This window comes from Girardinichthys multiradiatus, chromosome X (assembly GCF_021462225.1).
Source record: "Girardinichthys multiradiatus isolate DD_20200921_A chromosome X, DD_fGirMul_XY1, whole genome shotgun sequence".
NCBI lineage: Eukaryota > Metazoa > Chordata > Actinopteri > Cyprinodontiformes > Goodeidae > Girardinichthys > Girardinichthys multiradiatus.
This window is the reverse complement of record NC_061817.1, coordinates 34,587,251-34,609,670: the sequence shown is the minus strand read 5'-3', so window position 1 is coordinate 34,609,670 and position 22,420 is coordinate 34,587,251. Positions and strand designations below refer to the sequence as shown.

Sequence of the window (22,420 nt, the reverse complement as noted above, 5' to 3'; positions counted from 1 at the left end):
GAGAAAGATCCCTGCCCAGGAGTCGAACCCAGGACCTTCTTGCTGCAAGGCAACAGTGCTACCAACTGTGATACCGTGGAGCCCATTTAGAAAGCAATTGTTGATAAAATGACGCTGATTTTCAGGGTCTCTCACACTAACAGATATCCAGTTGTGTTTTATTAATTACCTATGATGAAATATTATAAATAATCCACATATTTAATTGATTGAGACCAAGCCTAGGCTGTGTCTGTTTAATACACTGTTTGGTAATGGTGTGTGGAGCATTAATTTTACATGTCAGTAATAGTTCAAATAGTTCAAATTAGACATTTTATTCTGCCTTATAACATTTAAACATAAATGTCAACATGTCATTATAAGAACATTATATATTAAAATACACAATATTAGACATATAGGAAGTATTGTTATATGTATGTAATGACAGGAATGGTGAGAATGTTACTCGTTCCTGTTGATAACATCTAAATGCTTAGAGGGTTCTAATAAAACATGATTAAATGAGCAGGAAAAAACATCTATGATCAGTTTACTGAGGCCTGTCCTTTCCAAGAACCAACTTTATTTCATTGTAACATTTTTAAAAAGAATTTTACAGATTTTGCTTGATTTTATTTTACACACAGTCTAGTGCTTGAAAATGTTTTTAAAGTATATTTTCTCCAGTCGGTGCTACTCTTCTTCAGTGTTCAATCGTAGTTTTAATCGAACTGTCTGCAATGAGCAACAAGACTGTCATCAAGTGTAAAAATTCCTTCCAGGGGGAAATTATTATCTCTGTTTCTTAAACAACAAGCGTTCCTCCGCTTCTTTCTTCTCCTTGAATTCATGTCAACACTTTGGCTTACCCTAATTTCCCCTCGGGGATCAATAAAGTATCTTTGAATTGAATTGAATTGAAACACGAACGCTGGCGGGTTGCTCGGTTGGTGGTCATTTTGGCTCCCTGTCGGCAGCTGTGTGAACGTCTCAATATGTGTATTTGTGACAACCACAGGTAGAGCTCAGAGGATCCTGAGGGAAACAACGCTGTGATTCACAAACGCACTCTGCCACACACACTTCTACTCAACATAAATGCAGCCGTTTTAAGAGTTTATTTCCAAAAGACACCAAGATTGCAAATGCATAGTTTTCACATGACAAACAAAGATAAAGTTCGTGAATATAGGATATTAGAGAGGGGGTAAGCAAGGCCAAGAAAGCATTTTCTGGGCTGTTTCCTAACTTTGGTAAATATTGTTAAATTTGAAAATAGAAAGATAGAAAAAGCTGAAAAAGATGTTTCATGTTGAAGGAACAGACAAAAAAAACATGGTTGTTAATCTGATGCAATATTATAATAATAATTATAATAATAATAATAATAATAATAATAATAATATAGTTTCACCTATAAATACAGATTAACGAGTGCCACATCTTTGCAGACAGCAGGCTTCACATTCTGCCTCCTATTCATAAAGATCAGCTGGCATGGTTGATCAGATCCAGCCTGATGGTTGGAGCAGTTCTGGTGTTCAGTGTGGGCCACTGATGGGACCAGTAACATGCCATTAACTGAGCCAACGCTGAACTTTCAGAGCTTCAGTTCAGTTTTCCAGCTCATTATTATGATCAGGCAGCAGCTCCTTTTAAGAGAAAAAGGCTTAAAGGCATCCAAAAGGTCCAGGAAACTCTAGAATGGTGTTTGTTGTCTCCAGTGCAGAGCTTGCTCATCATTGTCAAAAGGTGGTTGAGGGTGCATCTGCATGGACTGCAGTCTGCAACAAAGAAGCCCCTTCTGTCTAAGAAAACCATCAATTACAGAGTGAAATTTTGCAGGAAGTGCGAGGGTGTTGCAAGGGAAATTGATAAAACGGCTCAAAGCTCAGAAAATTTAAATTTTGGATCTAAAGTCAGCCAGATCTTAACCCCTCTTGGAACACGTGGATAGCTCTCAAGCGGCAGGTGGAGAAACAGAAGACCAAGTGCTGAGAAGACCAGAATGGGGGACTATCAGTCAAGAATTAGCCCAGAAGTTGCTATTTAGCAAGTCAGAGAGAATAACAGCAGGTATACAGAAGAAGGCTGAACACTTTATGTACTGCATCTTTGCATAAATGTACTGTATTAACATCTAAAAGCCTTTGGAAACATTTAAATGTTTGTGATAATTCTTCAGTTTATTGTAAAAATGCAACGTTTGTGTCAATGCCAAAACTCATGGCCCTGACTGCATGTGTAAGAGCAGATTTACGTATTCTGGATGTCCTGAAGATATTATAAAGAAATAAAGTAATCAGAAAGCTCATATAAAGCTCGATAAAAAGGGAATAGCTGCAATAATTGATTCTGGGTTATGTGATTGCTCCCTTTCAAGTAGTGAAGTGAAAAAGTGGAGGTGAAATGCACTTTTAGTATCAAAAAGTCACAAATTAAGACATATTCAAGGTCAGAAGGATGTGGGCTGATGCTGTGACTTTGTCAGTAAAACTGCTTGAGATTAATTTAAACCACACTGCTTGTTTTCCATACTTAATGCAGCAAGTTCTTAAAAGCATTGTGATAACATTTTAAAAAGAAGGCTAAAATAAAAACAAATCTCGGTTCTGTACCGTATCTTCAGTACCAACTTTGTTAGGGTGACTTTATACTCAAGCATATGTTATCGTTACATAAATGACTTGCGTGCTTTTATCTTAACACATTCAGTAAAATACTTCAGGCGTTACAAATCTGTATTTTTAAAACAGCTCAAAGTAGAACCATGCTTTCATTTATGACAAACATCTCGGTGTAAATTCTGAAAGCACTGATTTTCAGATCAGAACCAGGCTGCAAAGAGGAGAACCTAATGCAGCACCAGGATGTTTTTTCTATATCCGTTCTGACTGTGGCAACTATACCACTTCAACATAGTTGGCAGGATAAAGCCCCTCCCAGCCTTCGTCCTTCTTCCCCCGACACCAGCCCTGGTCATCCTCATCCTCTATCTTCAGAAACTCCTCACCTGCAGGGAGAAAGAAACCATTACTCTCTGATATTCTAGGCTGCTTCCTTCACCTGACTTTTAGAGATTTATGTAATAATTTCAGTGGCAAAGCAAATCACAGCTGGGCCTTTTCTACTTGAAAACCCTTCTTCCACTCACTCCCTATCCTCAGCTACGGACACAGATGAATAAGGTTGCAGGGGAGAGCAAGGCATTTTCAGCCCCTTTGCACCAGATTACGATGTTTTAAAAAAACAGCCAGAACATAGATGGCCTTTGCAGGAGGGATTCTCCAGGGAGCTGTGTGTAGAAGCATCTGCATATTCTAAATGCATTTAGATGCACTGGATTTTATTTTGGGATGTAAGATATAAGAAGCTAAATACAGATATGCATCACATTTAGGATTTGTATTTGTAAAAAAAAATGGATCTATGTATTATGCTTCCACTTCACAATTATGAGCTACTTTGCTTTGGTCTATCACAAAAAAATTCCAATAAATCACATTAAAGTCCCTAAGAAGATGCTGTGTTTGGGTGCTTTGGCTGCAGCTTTAGCTACACAGCTAGGAGTCTCAAAGTCTTTCCAATTTTCCACCACCTTCCCGGCCCAAACCAGCAGAACCAGCAGCAGAAACTCATGAGATGGACTAAGTTGTGTGTGCCTGCAGCCATTTTCAGAGTCGCCGAAGGACTGGCTTTTACAGTTTTACAAGAACCACTTTAATTTGTCCAGTTTGTTAAAGTTTTCAATAAAATAATTATTTTTGTTTACTTCTGCTGCCCACTTAGAGTCTTTTCTAAACAGCTTGAAGGTTGGCCAGTGAATAATACATCATCAGGAGTATTGCCAATAAATGCTATGCACAATAATGCTATGTATGTGTTTGCATCAGTGCCCATTTACCTGCTTTAAAGGAGAGCTCGTCTGTCTCCTGACCGACATAGTCATAGAGAGCTCTCACTCTCACTCCTCCAATCATCACACTGGGCAAAACAGGAAGAAAACACAAAGCAGTTTGATCAAAATTACATCAACACTGCATCTAAAATGGTAATAATAAAATAAACACAAATGCAGGTAAAGGGGAGTTTTTCCATCCTCTGATTTCTTTTACTGAGTCAATGATGTCGAAGATGTTTTAAGTAGCCATATTTAAACACGTTTTAAGCAGCAATTCTGTTTTTTTCTGCTTTTAAGAAGATATTTGGGCTCATTAAAATGGTTGAAGAGCAGAAAAGGAAGTCTTGTCTTGAAGGAGATTAGCTGCATTTCAATTAAAATTTGGGAGGTTGAAGTTTTATAAATTAAATTTTTACTTAAAATAAAATGTCCATCAGGCACATCCAGTTTACTCAGTTTACTGCAGTGTGTGCTCTCATTACGCAGTATATATAAATTTGGTTGGCAGTTGACATTTCTGATGTTTCCAGCCTCAGTTCTCTCCGTTGTGTCTTATTTCCTCCCAAATGAGGAAAAAGAAGATCTGAGAAGTGAAAAAGCGTGTGGTGGTAGGATGATGCTGCGGGGCTGTTTTTCTGCCAGATGAATGGGTTCATTGCACAAAGTAGATGGAATAACGAAGAATGACGTCTACCTCCAAGTCCTACACCTTCATCTAATTCAGCAGCTACATGATTGAACTCAATAGAACGTTCAACAGGTCAGTGATCTCAAACACAAGTCCAAACTGGTTTGGGGATGGATAAAGCTAGCCAATACCAAGTTTCTGAAATATCCCCGATCTCAACACTATTCTGGGTTATATTTAAAAGCAAGGTCCATACCAGGAAACCAGCCAGTTCAAATGAACAATTTTGTCAAGAACAATGGTCAAAGATCCATTTATATGACATTCCTACCCATGGAGCCTGTATGTAAAGACCAGATCCACTAACCTCTTTTCTATCGTTTCTTTCTTTTCCACCTCCTTCTTCCCCTTTTTGGTTTTCTTTTCAGGTGAATAATCCTTGGAAAGATTTAAATCAGGTAATGTTTAAAGCCACAGAACTGAATTTCAGTCTAAAAGGCATGAATGATGGACCAAAGCAAACACCTGGAAGTGAGGCCAGTCAGTCGGCATGCCGGGTCCAAGAGTGTTTTTCCACCAGCGAAGGTCTTCTTGCTCATCGATGCCCATCAGGGTGTTGTGTAGCTCATTGTACACGGCCCTCACACTAAGTGACAAGTGGTGAACAAAAATTGATCATCTTAGTAAAGAACTGCTTCAAATTAAAAAGCATTAAGACTATATAATATCTCTGATCTTAACTATTCCCACCCTGCAGCTGTGGTAGATGTTTGAAAATTAATGAAATGGCTATCTTATCTATGCTTTTCCATTAATAGACGTGCAGTCGATTCACTGAGAAACACTTGTGCATTAATATAGAGTGGAACAGATACCTTCATGGTCTCCACATACAAGCAGCACGTTGCAGCTCACCTCTCGTTGTTGGTGACGTCCAGGTGTGTGTGGATGGAGAGGAAGGCCTCTTTGAGAAACAGAATTCTCCTTCGCTCTTCATCCTGGGATTGGTCGAAAATGGACTCCATCTCCTCCATGTAGCGAGGAACGTAGCGGTTCACCTCCTCCAGGACCTTCTCATAGCGAGCACGGACCTGCAGAATCACAGACCCAGGCAAAGAAATGGTTTTATACAGTATCATGTAGCTAAGACATATTAGGCAACATTCTGTAATATTTGACTGATTTCACAAGTATATACAGCAGAAGTTTTAAACACAACATTTATCATTATATTAATTTCCACAGAGCTAGTCTTGACCAATTGTCCTTGAAACTTTTTAAAGGTAATTTGCTTTTGACTTATCTTGGGCTGTTTCTCGCCCAGATAAGGTGTCAAGCTTATAAAGGGTTAACTCAAAACATCTGAGTCAAATGGCGGTACACTTATGGATACATTTTAAGGTGACACCTCAAACACACTGCTTCCTTTTATGAAATATAAGTCAAGATATCTGGAGGGGACTTTTGGACCTCCACAAGTCTGATTCACCTTGAGTATAATACTGTATGCCTGAAGCTGCCGCAATTATCTGTTCAAACAGCTATATGAAGTATAAACCCAGCATGGGTATGTCAAGCCATCATGCTGCTCAGTAAGGGGACTGGTTCTGCGTCCAAGAGATAAATATGTTTTGGTGGTTTCCTCAGAGAGGAAAAAGCCATCACTCCAAAAGCAAAGTTTGAAAATTTTATCATGGACAAAGACCTTAATTTTTGGAGACATGTCCTGTGGTCTGATGAAACCAAAATTCACAAGTTTAGTCACAATGACCATCGTTACATTTAGAGGAAACTTGCACCATCCCAACTGTGGAGTATAGGGAGAGAAAGAATCATGTTGTGGATGTGTTGTGCTGCAGAAGCGACAGGTGCACTTTACAAAATATATGGAATCATAAGGAAAGATCTTTAATTGGAAATATTGAAGCAAAATCTTAAGACATCAGCCAGGAGATTTGGGCACAAATGGGTCTTTCATAAGTCTGAAGAGTTAAAAAAAAAATCTCTATATCATTATTCCAACATTTAGCAAATACAAGTAATAAAGCATGAAGAGTTCAGTCTGATTTAATCTCAGACAGTGAGAAAAAATGTCATGTGTCTTTGTATTCAGTGTGTCCATAATCTCAGTGAGTGGGTGGGTCAGAATCTCTTCCAGTTTAACACAAAAAAGACAAAAATTATTGTTTTTAATCCCAAACTGCAAGGAGACAAATCAGCGCTTAACTAGTCTCAGTGGGACTAAAGATTATAGACAAAGCAAGAAACCTTGGTGTTGTTTTCAACTCAGAGCTAATTTTACCAACCCCATAAAATCTGTTCAATCAGCTTACTATCATCTTTACAAGACTGCCGGAAAGGAGAATTTCCTGTGTATATGGGAAACAGAAAGACTGGTGTATGGTTTCTTTCAGTAGGTTGGATTATTGTAATGGTGTCTTTACTGGTCTCTGTAAAACCCAATCAGCTCATCTAAAAGGCTTCTAGAGTCCTGATCAACCCAGGAAAATGGATCACATCAAACCCGTTTTTAAATCACTTCCCTTGCATCCCGTTTATAAAATGATGGACTTCAAAATGTTGCTATTGGTCTACAAAGCACTAATTGGTTCTGAACTGTAGCACATTTCTGAGTAGTTTAGGCAGTATGAACCGTAAAGACTTTACTGCAGTTTTCCCGATCATTAAAGAGTGATAAAATGCTAAAACTGTTTGTACTGTAACATTTCTTGATTTTTGTGCATTGCTTTTAATGTTTTGCATATTGAGATCTCTTTTCAGCAACCCTACAAGTGTTTGCTATTTTGATGTCTTTGTTTTTGATTTCCTGTAAAGTACCGTATTTTCCGCACTATAAGGCGCACCGGATTATAAGGCGCACCTTCAATGAATGGCCTATTTTAGAACTTTTTTCATATATAGGGCGCACTGGATTATAAGGCGCATAGAATAGAAGCTACTGCAGTCAAACGTTTGACTGGGGTTGCGTTATGCATCCACTAGATGGAGGTGTGCTAAAGAGAATGTCAACAAAACAGTCAGATACGTCAGTCAGTCAAACTTTATTAATACACTACAAACCAGCGTTCTGATAACTCCATTCACTCTCATGGTAAGGTCTCCTCTACATAGAATTCTATTGAATAGAGCCAATAGTTAGGAATGCATTGGAGTCTATGAAGTTGAAGTTGAAATCAAACGTTAGTTAAAACGTGAAAGGGAACTTTTCCCTGATTCAGTAAACACGTAAAAGAAACAGTTTGATGCACTAAATCAAACGTTAGTACTGTTAACCTTTCCTGTTTCTGTCCCCTGACCGTAGTCTGATGACACAGGGGAGACGCTTTCTCCAGGGCTGAAGTTACTAGTTTCCTCGGGGTTAACTCCCTCACTCATACGTTGCTGAGTTGAGCATGAAGAAACAGCATCAAAACACTGAGTTGTTGACGAGATTCGGGGTTCTTTTTAATGACTTTGCAGCATGTAAAAACACAGGGCTTACAGACTCATACACCGCTGCACCGGTCGCCGTCTCTACCCACCCCACACACACAATAATACCGACGTCACTCCTTCACTCTTGATTCTCAGCTACGGCAGCACACAGCGCCACCTCTGTCCGGAGGAGTAATGTCAACATCTTCCATACACACACACGAAACATACACCCCACACACTGAGCTTCTAATCACATATAGTTCAGGCAATTCCTGCAACAGTACATTCAACCGTTATACACACACAAGTGGTGTTGGACTAGGAGTAAGCACAGTACAGGTGTTTACCGCTATTACTTAGGCGACACCCCTGACTACGGTAGCCGTAATACTGCAAGCGGTGCGGCTTTGTAGTTTACCAGTCGTACTGAAACATTTTGACAGAGCGCCGTGTACAACCAGTATGGAACAACCAATTAACCAATTGATCCGTATACAGGTCCTTCTCAAAATATTAGCATATTGTGATAAAGTTCATTATTTTCCATAATGTAATGATGAAAATTTAACATTCATATTTTTTAGATTCATTGCACACTAACTGAAATATTTCAGGTCTTTTATTGTCTTAATACGGATGATTTTGGCATACAGCTCATGAAAACCCAAAATTCCTATCTCACAAAATTAGCATATCATTAAAAGGGTCTCTAAACGAGCTATGAACCTAATCATCTGAATCAACGAGTTAACTCTAAACACCTGCAAAAGATTCCTGAGGCCTTTAAAACTCCCAGCCTGGTTCATCACTCAAAACCCCAATCATGGGTAAGACTGCCGACCTAAAGGCACCTCAGTGGGAAGTCTGTGGGAAGGAAAAAGTGTGGCAGAAAACGCTGCACAACGAGAAGAGGTGACTGGACCCTGAGGAAGATTGTGGAGAAGGGCCAATTCCAGACCTTGGGGGACCTGCGGAAGCAGTGGACTGAGTCTGGAGTAGAAACATCTAGAGCCACCGTGCACAGGCGTGTGCAGGAAATGGGATACAGGTGCCACATTCCCCAGGTCAAGCCACTTTTGAACCAGAAACAGCGGCAGAAGCACCTGACCTGGGCTACAGAGAAGCAGCACTGGACTGTTGCTCAGTGGTCCAAAGTACTTTTTTCAGATGAAAGCAAATTCTGCATGTCATTCGGAAATTAAGGTGCCAGAGTCTGGAGGAAGACTGGGGAGATGGAAATGCCAAAATGCCAGAAGTCCAGTGTCAAGTACCCACAGTCAGTGATGGTCTGGGCTTGCCGTGTCAGCTGCTGGTGTTGGTCCACTGTGTTTTATCAAGGGCAGGTACATGATTATTTGAAGGTTGACGTTTTTTGTATTAAAAACACTTTTCTTTTATTGGTCAGATGAAATATGCTAATTTTGTGAAATAGGAATTTTGGGTTTTCATGAGCTGTATGCCAAAATCATCCGTATTAAGACAATAAAAGACCTGAAATATTTCCGTTAGTGTGCAATGAATCTAAAATATATGAATGTTAAATTTTCATCATTACATTATAGAAAATAATTAACTTTATCACAATATGCAAATTTTTTGAGAAGGACCTGTATAAGGCGCTCCGGATTACAAGGCGTACTGTCATTTTTTGAAAAAATTAAAGGTTTTTAAGTGCGCCTTATAGTGCGGAAAATACGGTACTCTGGATTGCCTTGTGTATGAATGGTGCTATGTTAATATACACTCACCGGCCACTTTATTAGGTACACCTGTCCAACTGCTTGTTAAGGCAAATTTCTAATCAGCCAATCACATGGCAGCAACTCAATGCATTTAGGCATGTAGACATGGTCAAGACGATCTGCTGCAGTTCAAATCGAGCATCAGAATGGGAAGAAAGGTGATTTAAGTGACTTTGTTGGTGCCAGACGGGCTGGTCTGAGTATTTCAGAAGCTCCTGATCTACTGGGATTTTCACGTACTACCATCTCTTGGCCAGAATTACAGAGAATGGTCCAAAAAAGAGAAAATATCCAGTGAGCAGCAGTTCTGTGGGCGCAAATGACTTGTTGATGCCAGAGGTCAGAGGAGAATGGCCAGACTGGTTCAAGCTGATAGAAAGGCAAAAGTAACTCAAATAACCACTCGTTACTACCAAGGCATGCAGAAGAGCATCTCTGAATGCACAACACGTTGAACCTTGAGGCGGATGGGCTACAGCAGCAGAAGACCACACCGGGTGCCACTCCTGTCAGCTAAGAACAGGAAACTGAGGCTATAATTCGCACAGGCTCACCAAAATTGAACAATAGAAGACTGGAAAAACGTTGCCCAGTCTGATGAGTCTCGATTTCTGCTGCAACATTCGGATGGTAGGGTCAGAATTTGGCGTCAACAACATGAAAGCATGAATCCATCCTGCCTTGTATCAACGGTTCAGGCTGGTGGTAGTGGTGTAATGGTATGGGGGATATTTTCTTGGCGTACTTTGGGCCCCTTAGAACCAATTGAGCATCGTATCAACGCCACAGCCTACATGAGTATTGTTGCTGACCATGTCCATCCCTTTATGACCACAGTGTACCCATCTTCTGATGGTTACTTCCAGCAGGATAATGTGCCATGTCATAAAGCACGAATCATATCAGACTGGTTTCACGAACATGACAATGAGTTCACTGTACTCAAATGACCTCAACAGTCACCAGATCTCAATCCAATAGAGCACCTTTGGGATGTGATGGAACGGGAGATTCGCATCATTGATGACAAATCTGCAGCATCTGTGTGATGCTATCATGTCAATATGGACCAAACTCTCTGAGGAATGTTTCCATTACCTTGTTGAATCTATGCCACGAAGGATAAAGGCAGTTCTAAAGGCAAAAGGGGGTCCACCCCAGTACTAGCAAAGTGTACCTAATAAACTGGTCAGTGAGTGTACTTGCCTTGCCTGTAATAAGTAAATATCTGATTTTAACTATAAATATATGACAAGAATGGAGAAAACCAGTAAAATTGAAATACGGGTCTAACATTCACACTGTGGGCTAAAAGTAGCAGATCTATGGTACAATAACAGAGATGGTGAGATGATACACATTACCTCCAAATTTAAGACTGTGTGATCTGGTAAATCTTAGATCTGTTGTGATCCTTGAATGATCGTTTTTTTAATTTCAGATTTGTTTATTTATCTCATCTTCTCCCTGTTGTTTATTATGTTCTTATAGGTCTTGCTTTACCCTGTTCATTTCTCTGTGTTCATTATAGTCTCTAAGGTGCTCCCATATTAGTTTTTGGTTTACCGTTTCCTTATGTCTTAGTTCAGCTTCTCTGCATGTATTCGTCTCCCTCCCTCAGTTTCCCTGTCTTACCTTCTGCCTCAGCTGTTCCACATTTTCCCCTGATTCACACAACTTCCTATGTCATTCTCCACACCTCCCTCAGTATATAAGCTCACTGGTTCTCGTTTTTCATTGCTGGATCCTTCCGTTACACTGTCTGTTACTTTCCAGTTGCCTGTTTATCCATTCATTTTTCATGTCCTGTTCTCTTTGTGCTCTGCTGTAAGCTTTTTCTCACTATGCTGCTCCTATGATCCTGTCAACACTTTGGTCCAGCTCCAAAGCAACAATTCATGACAACATCAAGGTTTCCAACAAAAAAGAAAAATTAGACTTTTTTACAACATGTCGCCTCCTATTCAGCCATTAGTGCTTGATGGTGCTGGAGCACTTGATTTGCTGTTAGAAACCATTTTTATTGTTGAGTGGGAGTCCCTGATAGAACCACCGTCTGTGAAATTAATAGACAACCAGCTGTCCTTCCTGAGATTTAATCTGTTTTCACGGAAAATTACGGTGCATATTTAACGCCACACAAGAACTCCGAATTTTCAAGTTAGCAGGTAAATGAGTGGAACAGATGGGGATGAATTTTAAACATAATTTAAAGCCAAAGAAACTAAAGGAAAAGAATGCATGAAACTCACCTTCTCAGCCTCTTGCTGAGCCAGTTCTCTCTCCTCCTGGATCTTTTTCTGTTTGTCAATAGAAACATCTGGGTTTCCCTGAGCATGAAAGTCTCTCTCCTTAGCACCATGCTCCTTACGGCTCACCTTATGGTACGCCCTTCTAGCTTTGTCCAACTGTGCAAAAAACAGAATATTTGGTCTGTAGAGATTGTTTAAAACAATGGATATACTGTAGCAGGTCTAAATGAGTTCCTACAATTTTATTTAAAATCAAAGAATTCAAAGCAAACCTTTTGAAACCACAATATTCCTACATATAATTAATTTAGGCATTTTATTTGCTAAATAGAAAACCTGGATTCATTATTTTAATCAAAATATTGCAACCTTGTGGGGTTGCTTTCAAGTCAGGTGTGTTTAACATCAGGTGTGTATAACAAATTTGATACATTGTTGGGACCCAGCCATGGATTTCAACATTAACACTCCGGTACGAAGAGTTTGTTGATTGAAATATGTTTGACTTTAAGTTGACTTATTTTTGTTAATGTATTTTAAGAAATTGTGTGAATTTATTCCATATATGTGCGGAGTTTTGCTGTTCAATAATGTCAGAGCTCGTCTCACACCTTTCTATTTTGTCCTAATACCATCGCCTTACTGGGCTGGTATTCACAGGACAACCCTTAACAGACCGAAATATTATTTGATAAAATATTAAAATATTAATATTAAATAATATTCTCAGATTCATAATCACAACATTTGGCGTCCCTGGGTGGACATTATTATCAACAGCTTGCACTGTACATAAATGTGAATGAATAAACGACAGCTGCACATTATTGATGCACCAAGTGATGAGCTTAAAACCAGCTGTCACTGGTCACAATAGGACTCAAAACATCAGAGTTCTAACGTCAGATGTCCCTGATTATATTTAAGAGAACATTATAACTCGTGACATTCCAGGAGTTAACAAATTTAGACTTTTGTCAAAATTAGTAACTCCAATATCTTCATGCTAATAACAATCAACTCTGCTACATAGGCAAAATTTTAGATGCTCTGACTCAGTCTGGTTTCTTCTGTGTAAGCATTAACTTGAGACTTGGTTTAACTTCAATTAACCTCACTGTCCAGACAGTTGCTGCACATCTATATCCAGAGGCTGTGTTTTGTGTACAACCACAATCTGAAACTGAATTAACTTTGCAGTTAAATTAGTATCTGACCTAATTTTGATGCATGTATCCATTCAGTAACTTTATAGATTTTTTTATGTTTTGAAAGAACAGGATTTATTGCCAGATTAAATCCCAAATGTAATCTGCTGCCATAAAGGGGGGTGAACCAAAAGCCAAATTGCAATTATTACCCTTAAGAGGTGTAGCAATTTTCTTTTTCCTTTGCATTTTAAACAAAATCCCCTTAAAGGTTAAGAGTACTGTCTAATCAATAGTTCTCCCAAGAAAGGTGAAAAAGTAACACTAAAATCACAAATGTCCTTAGAGAAAGGAGTAGCATTGTAACACTTAGAGCATAGTGTTGTCATAAGTCACAGGTTGAATGATCAACTTCTGTGCCCATTTTACACTCATACAAATGTTTCCAATATACAGGTCCTTCTCAAAAATATTAGCATATTGTGATAAAGTTCATTATTTTCCATAATGTCATGATGAAAATTTAACATTCATATATTTTAGATTCATTGCACACTAACTGAAATATTTCAGGTCTTTTATTGTCTTAATACGGATGATTGTGACATACAGCTCATGAAAACCCAAAATTCCTATCTCACAAAATTAGCATATCATTAAAAGGGTCTCTAAACGAGCTATGAACCTAATCATCTGAATCAACGAGTTAACTCTAAACACCTGCAAAAGATTCCTGAGGCCTTTAAAACTCCCAGCCTGGTTCATCACTCAAAACCCCAATCATGGAGGCAGTCTTACGACTGCCGACCCGACTGCTGTCCAGAAGGCCACTATTGACACCCTCAAGCAAGAGGGTAAGACACAGAAAGAAATTTCTGAACGAATAGGCTGTTCCCAGAGTGCTGTATCAAGGCACCTCAGTGGGAAGTCTGTGGGAAGGAAAAAGTGTGGCAGAAAACGCTGCACAACGAGAAGAGGTGACTGGACCCTGAGGAAGATTGTGGAGAAGGGCCAATTCCAGACCTTGGGGGACCTGCGGAAGCAGTGGACTGAGTCTGGAGTAGAAACATCCAGAGCCACCGTGCACAGGCGTGTGCAGGAAATGGGCTACAGGTGCCGCATTCCCCAGGTCAAGCCACTTTTGAACCAGAAACAGCGGCAGAAGCACCTGACCTGGGCTACAGAGAAGCAGCAATGGACTGTTGCTCAGTGGTCCAAAGTACTTTTTTTGGATGAAAGCAAATTCTGCATGTCATTCGGAAATCAAGGTGCCAGAGTCTGGAGGAAGACTGGGGAGAAGGAAATGCCAAAATGCCAGAAGTCCAGTGTCAAGTACCCACAGTCAGTGATGGTCTGGGGTGCCGTGTCAGCTGCTGGTGTTGGTCCACTGTGTTTTATCAAGGGCAGGGTCAATGCAGCTAGCTATCAGGAGATGTTGGAGCACTTCATGCTTCCATCTGCTGAAAAGCTTTATGGAGATGAAGATTTCATTTTTCAGCACGACATGGCACCTGCTCACAGTGCCAAAACCACTGGTAAATGGTTTACTGACCATGGTATCACTGTGCTCAATTGGCCTGCCAACTCTCCTGACCTGAAACCCATAGAGAATCTGTGGGATATTGTGAAGAGAACGTTGAGAGACTCAAGACCCAACACACTGGATGAGCTAAAGGCCGCTATCGAAGCATCCTGGGCCTCCATAAGACCTCAGCAGTGCCACAGGCTGATTGCCTCCATGCCACGCCGCATTGAAGCAGTCATTTCTGCAAAAGGATTCCCGACCAAGTATTGAGTGCATAACTGTACATGATTATTTGAAGGTTGACGTTTTTTGTATTAAAAACACTTTTCTTTTATTGGTCGGATGAAATATGCTAATTTTGTGAGATAGGAATTTTGGGTTTTCATGAGCTGTATGCCACAATCATCCATATTAAGACAATAAAAGACCTGAAATATTTCAGTTAGTGTGCAATGAATCTAAAATATATGAATGTTAAATTTTCATCATGACATTATGGAAAATAATTAACTTTATCACAATATGCTAATATTTTGAGAAGGACCTGTATGTATAGTCAGATATACATATATAGCTGGACATACATTTGCTGGATGTTGTTGCTTTTAGCAATTTCTCAAAACTTTGTTGTTGTTTTGTGTCTGCCAGAATGATGGAAACAAACTCCATTATGAATTCAGCAGATGTGGAGATGCAGAAAGTGGTGGTTGCTGATCTCATCCGTTTTTCTCCAGATGAGCGGGATGTTTTAAATCAGTTTGACCTTGCTGCATGTGATGAGAGGATTCAGGAGTTGGTAAACTTCATTAAGTATCCGACTAGAGAGGCTCTGATTTCAGATGTTCTTTGCCAGCTTACCTTGTTGTATCAGCAGAAATCACAACTGGAAGCTAAAAGATATTTTCAGTTACAGACTGCCCATCAGATGACCCTCGAAAGAGAGAATGCTGTGAAGCTTGAGCTCTCAAAAGCTGAGGAGAGGACCAAGAAAGCTGAAGCAAAGTTAGTGGACCTGAAGGCAGATGAGCTCAAGAAAGCTTCATCCCAAAAGCAGGAACAGGCCCCCACCTTTCAGGTACCAGATTTGCATTTTCACTCACAGCAGCCACAGATGGGGCCAGACTCAGACAGCAGGCATTCAGCACCTAGGTCAGAGTTTAGTCCAAGTGTTCAACTTACTTCCACAGACCTCAACAAAAGTGTTGGAAGTCAGATGGTCTCCAGTGGTGTCCTGCTAAATCCCATTGCAGTGAACAACCACCAAGATGACCAAGTGCCGGACTCAGCGTGCACAAGTGGTCCAATTTGGTGGGAGGAGCACCCTTCTGGCCTGATCGGCATCCCTCTCCCTTCTGACTCTGTGTCAACCCCTAGGGGCCAGGAGAGACACACATGGCTCTCAGGTGACTCAATCCAACCTGACCCACCACCACTTGCCTGAGTCCATTCATTAGAAAGCTCTCATTTAAGTCATGAGAAAACTTGCTTTCTTCCACCATTTCATGAACCTAACCAGTATGACTTCTCAGATGGACGTGGTCCACCTTGGGAGCATGGTGTCCGTTTCAAACAGCTTGAATCCCTTGCTAAAGACATAGAAGTTTTTGATCCAGGTAGCCAGGAGTCAAATATTGAGGCTTACCTGCTTGAGGTCGAACATTGTCTTCTTGACTTGCGTTTTCCTTCTGATCGTGAGAAGCTGAGGCTTATTTGGAAAACAGCTAAGAGTGTTCATGTGTTCATAAAAACTCTTCCTCCAGAAATTAGGGACAGTTATCCAGCTCTCTGTCAGGCTCTTAGAGAGGAGTACTGTGTTTACAGAGATGAAGCCGCTGCCACTATTAATGCTTTGACAATTTTGCAAAAACAGGATGAACCTCCCAGAGAATATTTCCACCGTTTAAAGACAGCTTATTTTCAGGGATGTTATGCTCCAGGTCTTGAAGAAGACCACACTTTTAAGTCTTTGTTTCTTCACAACCTCCACGTTAGCGTGCAGTATGAAGTGACCGTGCATTGCAGAACAGAGAATCTCTCCATGCAGGAGACTCGTAGATATGCACAGCTTGTGTGGGAAACACGTGTCCGTTCAGACAGAGCAGGAAAAGGCAGAGTTAGAGTGTTAAACATTCAAACTGAGAACAGGCCTAAGAAGAAGCGCAAAGTAACTCCCCAAGTGATGCAACAGAACCAGTGGGGTGGTAACTGGCGCCAGCGAAATGACAAGCAGCCAGTTAAAAGACAAACACCTTTTCACAATGCAACATCGAACTGTAAGGTTGGTGGTAAAGAGTGGAGCCACTCCACAGATGTCATCACAAAGGAGTTTGAGATGATCTGCAGGTGCGTTACAACTGAGGTAACGGCATTCCTAAAAGACATGGCAAGAATCAACCCTGTAAAATTTATCAAACAAGGTATGAAGATGGTAAATAATTTCCAACACCCTATGTTCTGTTTTAATCTTTTTCTTTTGTATGGTTTTGAACTTCAGAAATTAAGGCTTAAAAGCAGTATTATTATGGTGTGAAAATTATTACATGACTTTTTTTTTTTTTTTTTTTTTCCTCTTTAAAACATTTTATCAGTGTTAGTCTCTGCCCAAACTTGACTCACTCCTGTCCAAACACAAACCTCTGAACTAAAATGAACTGTTGAACTCTGCCTACCTACAGGAAACCAGTGACTCTTTTCACATGGCTGAGGATGGATGTTTAGCCCCAAAGACTGTGGACTTCATCCCATTCTTCGGAACTAAAAGGGGGGATGTTGGGACCCAGCCATGGATTTCAACATTAAAACTCCAGTACGAACTCTTCTTGAACTTTTCAAAATAAAGTGTATTAACCTTCTTCCAGCACAGCCAGGAAACAGGATAACTGCGGACTTCCTGTGAAGCCCCTACCCAAATAAAAGCACAGCTGTTGCTACATCCGCCCTCTTCCACACGGCCTTCAAAAGGGACCGGATAGGGGAGACAAGCGCGCTGATGTCTTTTTGCTGGCAAAAAGACATAACTCTTCAACTGGATCCAAGAGTGTCATAAGATCACGTGATCATATGCACAAGTTAAGTATGAGTGAATAACTGTTTGTGTACCCAGTATTCATTCATAAAAACGGGAATTAAGGTACACGCCTGGGTTGACTTTCTCTCTCTGAAGCCTGCAGAAGCAAACTGTCCCAGAGAAGTTCCCTAAAGAGAAGCGGTCTCTATGAAGCCAAGTGGAGCGGTCTCCCAGTCTGGAAGGAAGACAGCAGAGACCCCATCACCGTGGTAACGGTAACGTGCAGTGTGGTTAGCGGAGAGAACGGGCCGCTCTCTTCAAACTTTCTCGTCGCTTGGACAACGTTCCTCACCACAGTTCATGAGGTTAAGTGTTTGGCAGAAAAACATAGAAGTGATTTAGGTTGAAATTATCTAAACGTTTTTCATTTTATGAAGTTTGGTTTTGTTTGTGTTGAACTCCGCTATCTTGGTGCTAGCAGACTGTCTGCAGCACACGTGCTCAGGTTGTGTTCTTTGTGTGTTTTTAAAGTTAAGACAAACTTTATTAAAGGGTGATTTGAAACAGAAGATTGATCATAACGCGCTGTCCGCGCTTATGTATTTTAACCCTTTTATTAACGGTATTTTTAAAGGTGTTTGTTTGAATCTGGTGCTAAGCTAGCAGCTTCTTTGTTAGCTTAACTGCTAACAGCTAAGGACATGTGCTTGCTGCTAAATAATATTTACCCAGAAAGGTTTAGTTTTCAATCCAGTAAATAATGTGTCCCTAACATCATTTTATTAAATTTGATAACTAAGTAAACACCATTAAGCCCCATTTCTCCAGAAAGATTTGGTTCTTTTCCAAAATATTCCCTTAATAATATTTCTTCAAATATTATTTTAATAAATAAAGGCAGCTAATGAGACACCTTTGAGAAATGGTCATCCAGAAGGTTGGTTTTATTCAGCAGATCATTATTTAAGACATTATTTTATTAAAATAATATTTTAACTGATCTTGCACTGTGAATGGTTGTCTAAACGTTTGCTGATTATTGCCTAAGTTAGTTCCAAGACTAACATAACTTCATTTCCAGATTCTTCAAGATAATCCTTGGTTCTCAAACATAAATAACATTGCATGGTAATGTTGCATCACTCTTTTGGTCATGGTTCTCAATCATCTTTGATCAACTTGTGTATATTGTACATAGGCCATTAGTCTTTGTTATTCCTTAATTCTGCTTGGTACTTTAGTTGGATTGTTTTAGCATAGTAAAGAGTTTGTTGATTGAAATATGATTGACTTGAGTTGACTTATTTTTGTTAATAAATTCTTGTATTTTAAGAAATTGTGTGAATTCATTCCATATACAGGGGTTGGACAATGAAACTAAAACACCTGTCATTTTAGTGTGGGAGGTTTCATGGTTAAATTGGACCAGCCTGGTAGCCAGTCTTCATTGATTGCACATTGCACCAGTAAGAGCAGAGTGTGAAGGTTCAATTAGCAGGGTAAGATCACAGTTTTGCTCAAAATATTGAAATGCACACAACATTATGGGTGACATACCAGAGTTCAAAAGAGGACAAATTGTTGGTGCACGTCTTGCTGGCGCATCTGTGACCAAGACAGCAAGTTTTTGTGATGTATCAAGAGCCACGGTATCCAGGGTAATGTCAACATAGCACCAAGAAGGACGAACCACATCCAACAGGATTAACTGTGGACGCAAGAGGAAGCTGTCTGAAAGGGATGTTCGGCTGCTAACCTGGATTGTATCCAAAAAACATAAAACCACGGCTGCCCAAATCACGGCAGAATTAAATGTGCACCTCAACTCTCCTGTTTCCACCAGATCTGTCCGTCGGGAGCTCCACAGGGTCTATTGCCAAACCTTTGGTCACTCATGCCAATGCCAAACGGTTTCAATGGTGCAAGGAGCGCAAATCTTGGGATGTGGACAATGTGAAACATGTATTGTTTTCTGAAGAGTCCACCTTTACTGTTTTCCCCACATCCGGGAGAGTTACGGTGTGGAGAAGCCCCAAAGAAGCGTACCACCCAGACTGTTGCATGCCCAGAGTGAAGCATGGGGGTGGATCAGTGATGGTTTAGGCTGCCATATCATGGCATTCCCTTTGCCCAATACTTGTGCTAGATGGGTGCGTCACTGCCAAGGACTACCAAACCATTCTTGAGGACCATGTGCATCCAATAGTTCAAACATTGTATCCTGAAGGCGGTGCCGTGTATCAGGATGACAATACATCAATACACACAGCAAGACTGGTGAAAGATTGGTTTGATGAACATGAAAGTGAAGTTGAACATCTCCCATGGCCTGCACAGTCATCAGATCTAAATATCATTGAGCCACTTTGGGGTGTTTTGGAGGAGCGAGTCAGGAAACGCTTTCCTCCACCAGTATCACGCAGTGACCTGGCCACTATCCTGCAAGAAGAATGGCTTAAAATCCCTCTGACCACTGTGCAGGACTTGTATATGTCATTCCCAAGACGAGTTGACGCTGCAAAAGGAGGCCCTAAACCATACTAATAAATTATTGTGGTCTAAAACCAGGTGTTTCAGTTTCATTGTCCAACCCCTGTATGTGCAGAGTTTTGCTGTTCAATAATGTCAGAGCTCGTCTCACACCTTTCTATTTTGTCTTAATACCATCGCCTTACTGGGCTGGTATTCACAGGACAACCCTTAACAGACCGAAATATTATTTGATAAAATATTAAAATATTATTATTAAATATTAAATAATATTCTCAGATTCATAATCCCAACACATTAGGTACGTCAGCATAATTTTTAAGCAAGTGTCCTTTAGGCAGCTATACTTAAACAAGAGTGTAAGATGGATCCAAATAGCCAATTGCTTTGCTTAAAAGATATGGAAGCAAATCGTTACCATATTTCAAATGAAAAAGCATTTTCAGAAATGCTTTTTCATTTTAAGAATGTGGCAGCATTGTTTGACTCATAAATGAAATTAGTTATCAATAATCCTATTTGCATTTTAATTTTCTTCTTCAAGACTGCTCATTCTTTCACTGAATTAAAATGAAAAAGAAAAAGACATTTGAGATTTATTTTTCAAAATGTACCCCAGCAAATAGATACCAGAATTCAATTTGAAATGTAAAATTTGAAAATGAAAAAGCATTTTCAGAAATGCTTTTTCATTTTAAGAATGTGGCTGCGTGGTTTTGACCCATAAATAAAATTAGTAATCAATCATCCTATTTGCATTTGCATTTTCTTCTTCAAGACTGCACATTTTATGCCATAATCAAAAAGAAAACAAAGCAGACATTGCTTTTTCGTTTTCGTGGTCTGCCCGCAAAGTACTGCCCAGAACTCGAAAAAGCATTCCGAGCTGCGGGCGCAGAAGAGTGACGTCAGCAGCCGCTCTTCCTCAGCTCCCTGCTGACCGAGCTACCCATCTTGTTCGGTGGGAGGCGCTGTGCATGTCTGCATTGCATTACATTGCAAACGTGCCGAGAAATTGATTGAATTGCAGCAGGGCCGAGCTCAATTTGTGGCAGTGGCAGGCAGAACTGGTAGTTCCGGTGGCAGCTTCGGTGGCAAGCTGTGGCGGAACTGCCACAGCTTGCCGCACGGTGGCACGGGATTCCGCGAGGATGCCAGAAGGTGGCAGACCGGCCGTAAAAGCTTGCCAATGCGGTTGCCGCTGTTTTTGTGGAAGCTGATGCTGATTATCGGCAAATGGGATGTCATTGTTATAGCCTGTTACTTTTAAATAATGATATCATTATTGATTATTATTTAATAAACAGCTTTAGACCCATAACATAAGGTGATTGTATTTACTTGACATGGAAAATAAATAGCACTATGTGTTTGTGTGACGTGTTGAAAGGATGACGAAGATTTATTGCACAAACAGCCGGTTTATTATAGAGTATGAGCGGCTATTCTGAATTGTCACTCACAGAAAAATATAAATAAATGCTTAAAAACACGCTGGATGTCCCAGGCCATAAGTCTGCCACAAGGATGCCACAGCCTGCCACCGGAACTACCAGTTCTGCCTGCCACTGCCACAAATTGAGCTCAGCCCTGCTGCAATTCAACCAATTTCTCGGCACGTTTGCAATGTAATGCACTGCAGACGTGCACAGCGCCTCCCACCGAACAAGATGGGTAACTCGGTCAGCAGGGAGCTGAGGAAGAGCGGCTGCTGACGTCACTCTTCTGCGCCCGCAGCTCGGAAGGCTTTTTCGTTTTCGAGTTCTGGGCAGTACTTTGCGGGCAGACCACGAAAACGAAAAAGCAATGTCTGCTTTGTTTTCTTTTTGATTATGGCATAAAATGTGCCGTCTTGAAGAAGAAAATGCAAATGCAAATAGGATGATTGATTACTAATTTTATTTATGGGTCAAATAATGCAGCCACATTTTCAAATTTTACATTTCAAATTGAATTCTGGTATCTATTTGCTGGTGCATATTTTAAAAAATAAATCTCAAATGTCTTTTTCTTTTTCATTTTAATTCAGGGAAAGAATGAGCAGTCTTGAAGAAGAAAATTAAAATGCAAATAGGATTATTGATAACTAATTTCATTTATGAGTCAAACAATGCAGCCACATTCTTAAAATGAAAAAGCATTTCTGAAAATGCTTTTTCATTTGAAATATGGTAACGATTTGCTTCCATAAAAAGAAGCCTAATATGGTCAAACAGCAATAATAATTACAAGAAACAGATATCTGTAACCACATATAGTTATATGAATTTGGTTGGGGTTTGAAGCTTAAAAAACAACTAAGGT

At 40.1% G+C, this 22,420-nt stretch overlaps 1 protein-coding gene across 4 annotated transcripts in view; it reads right to left on the bottom strand.

Moving 5' to 3' along the window:
* Positions 1-530: 530 nt before the first annotated feature.
* The window catches only part of LOC124863096 (protein kinase C and casein kinase substrate in neurons protein 3-like), a 33,834-nt gene continuing 11,944 nt past the window's right edge, over positions 531-22,420 (bottom strand). For all 4 annotated transcript variants that reach the window (XM_047357343.1, XM_047357342.1, XM_047357344.1 and 1 more), the window contains exons 5-10: positions 11,947-12,102; positions 5,430-5,605; positions 5,040-5,160; positions 4,882-4,952; positions 3,890-3,969; positions 531-2,998 (exon numbers count right to left, since the gene is read on the bottom strand). In XM_047357343.1, the coding sequence (XP_047213299.1) occupies positions 2,889-2,998; positions 3,890-3,969; positions 4,882-4,952; positions 5,040-5,160; positions 5,430-5,605; positions 11,947-12,102 (714 nt within the window). In that variant the 3' untranslated portion in view covers positions 531-2,888. The remainder of the gene's footprint in view (positions 2,999-3,889; positions 3,970-4,881; positions 4,953-5,039; positions 5,161-5,429; positions 5,606-11,946; positions 12,103-22,420) is intronic.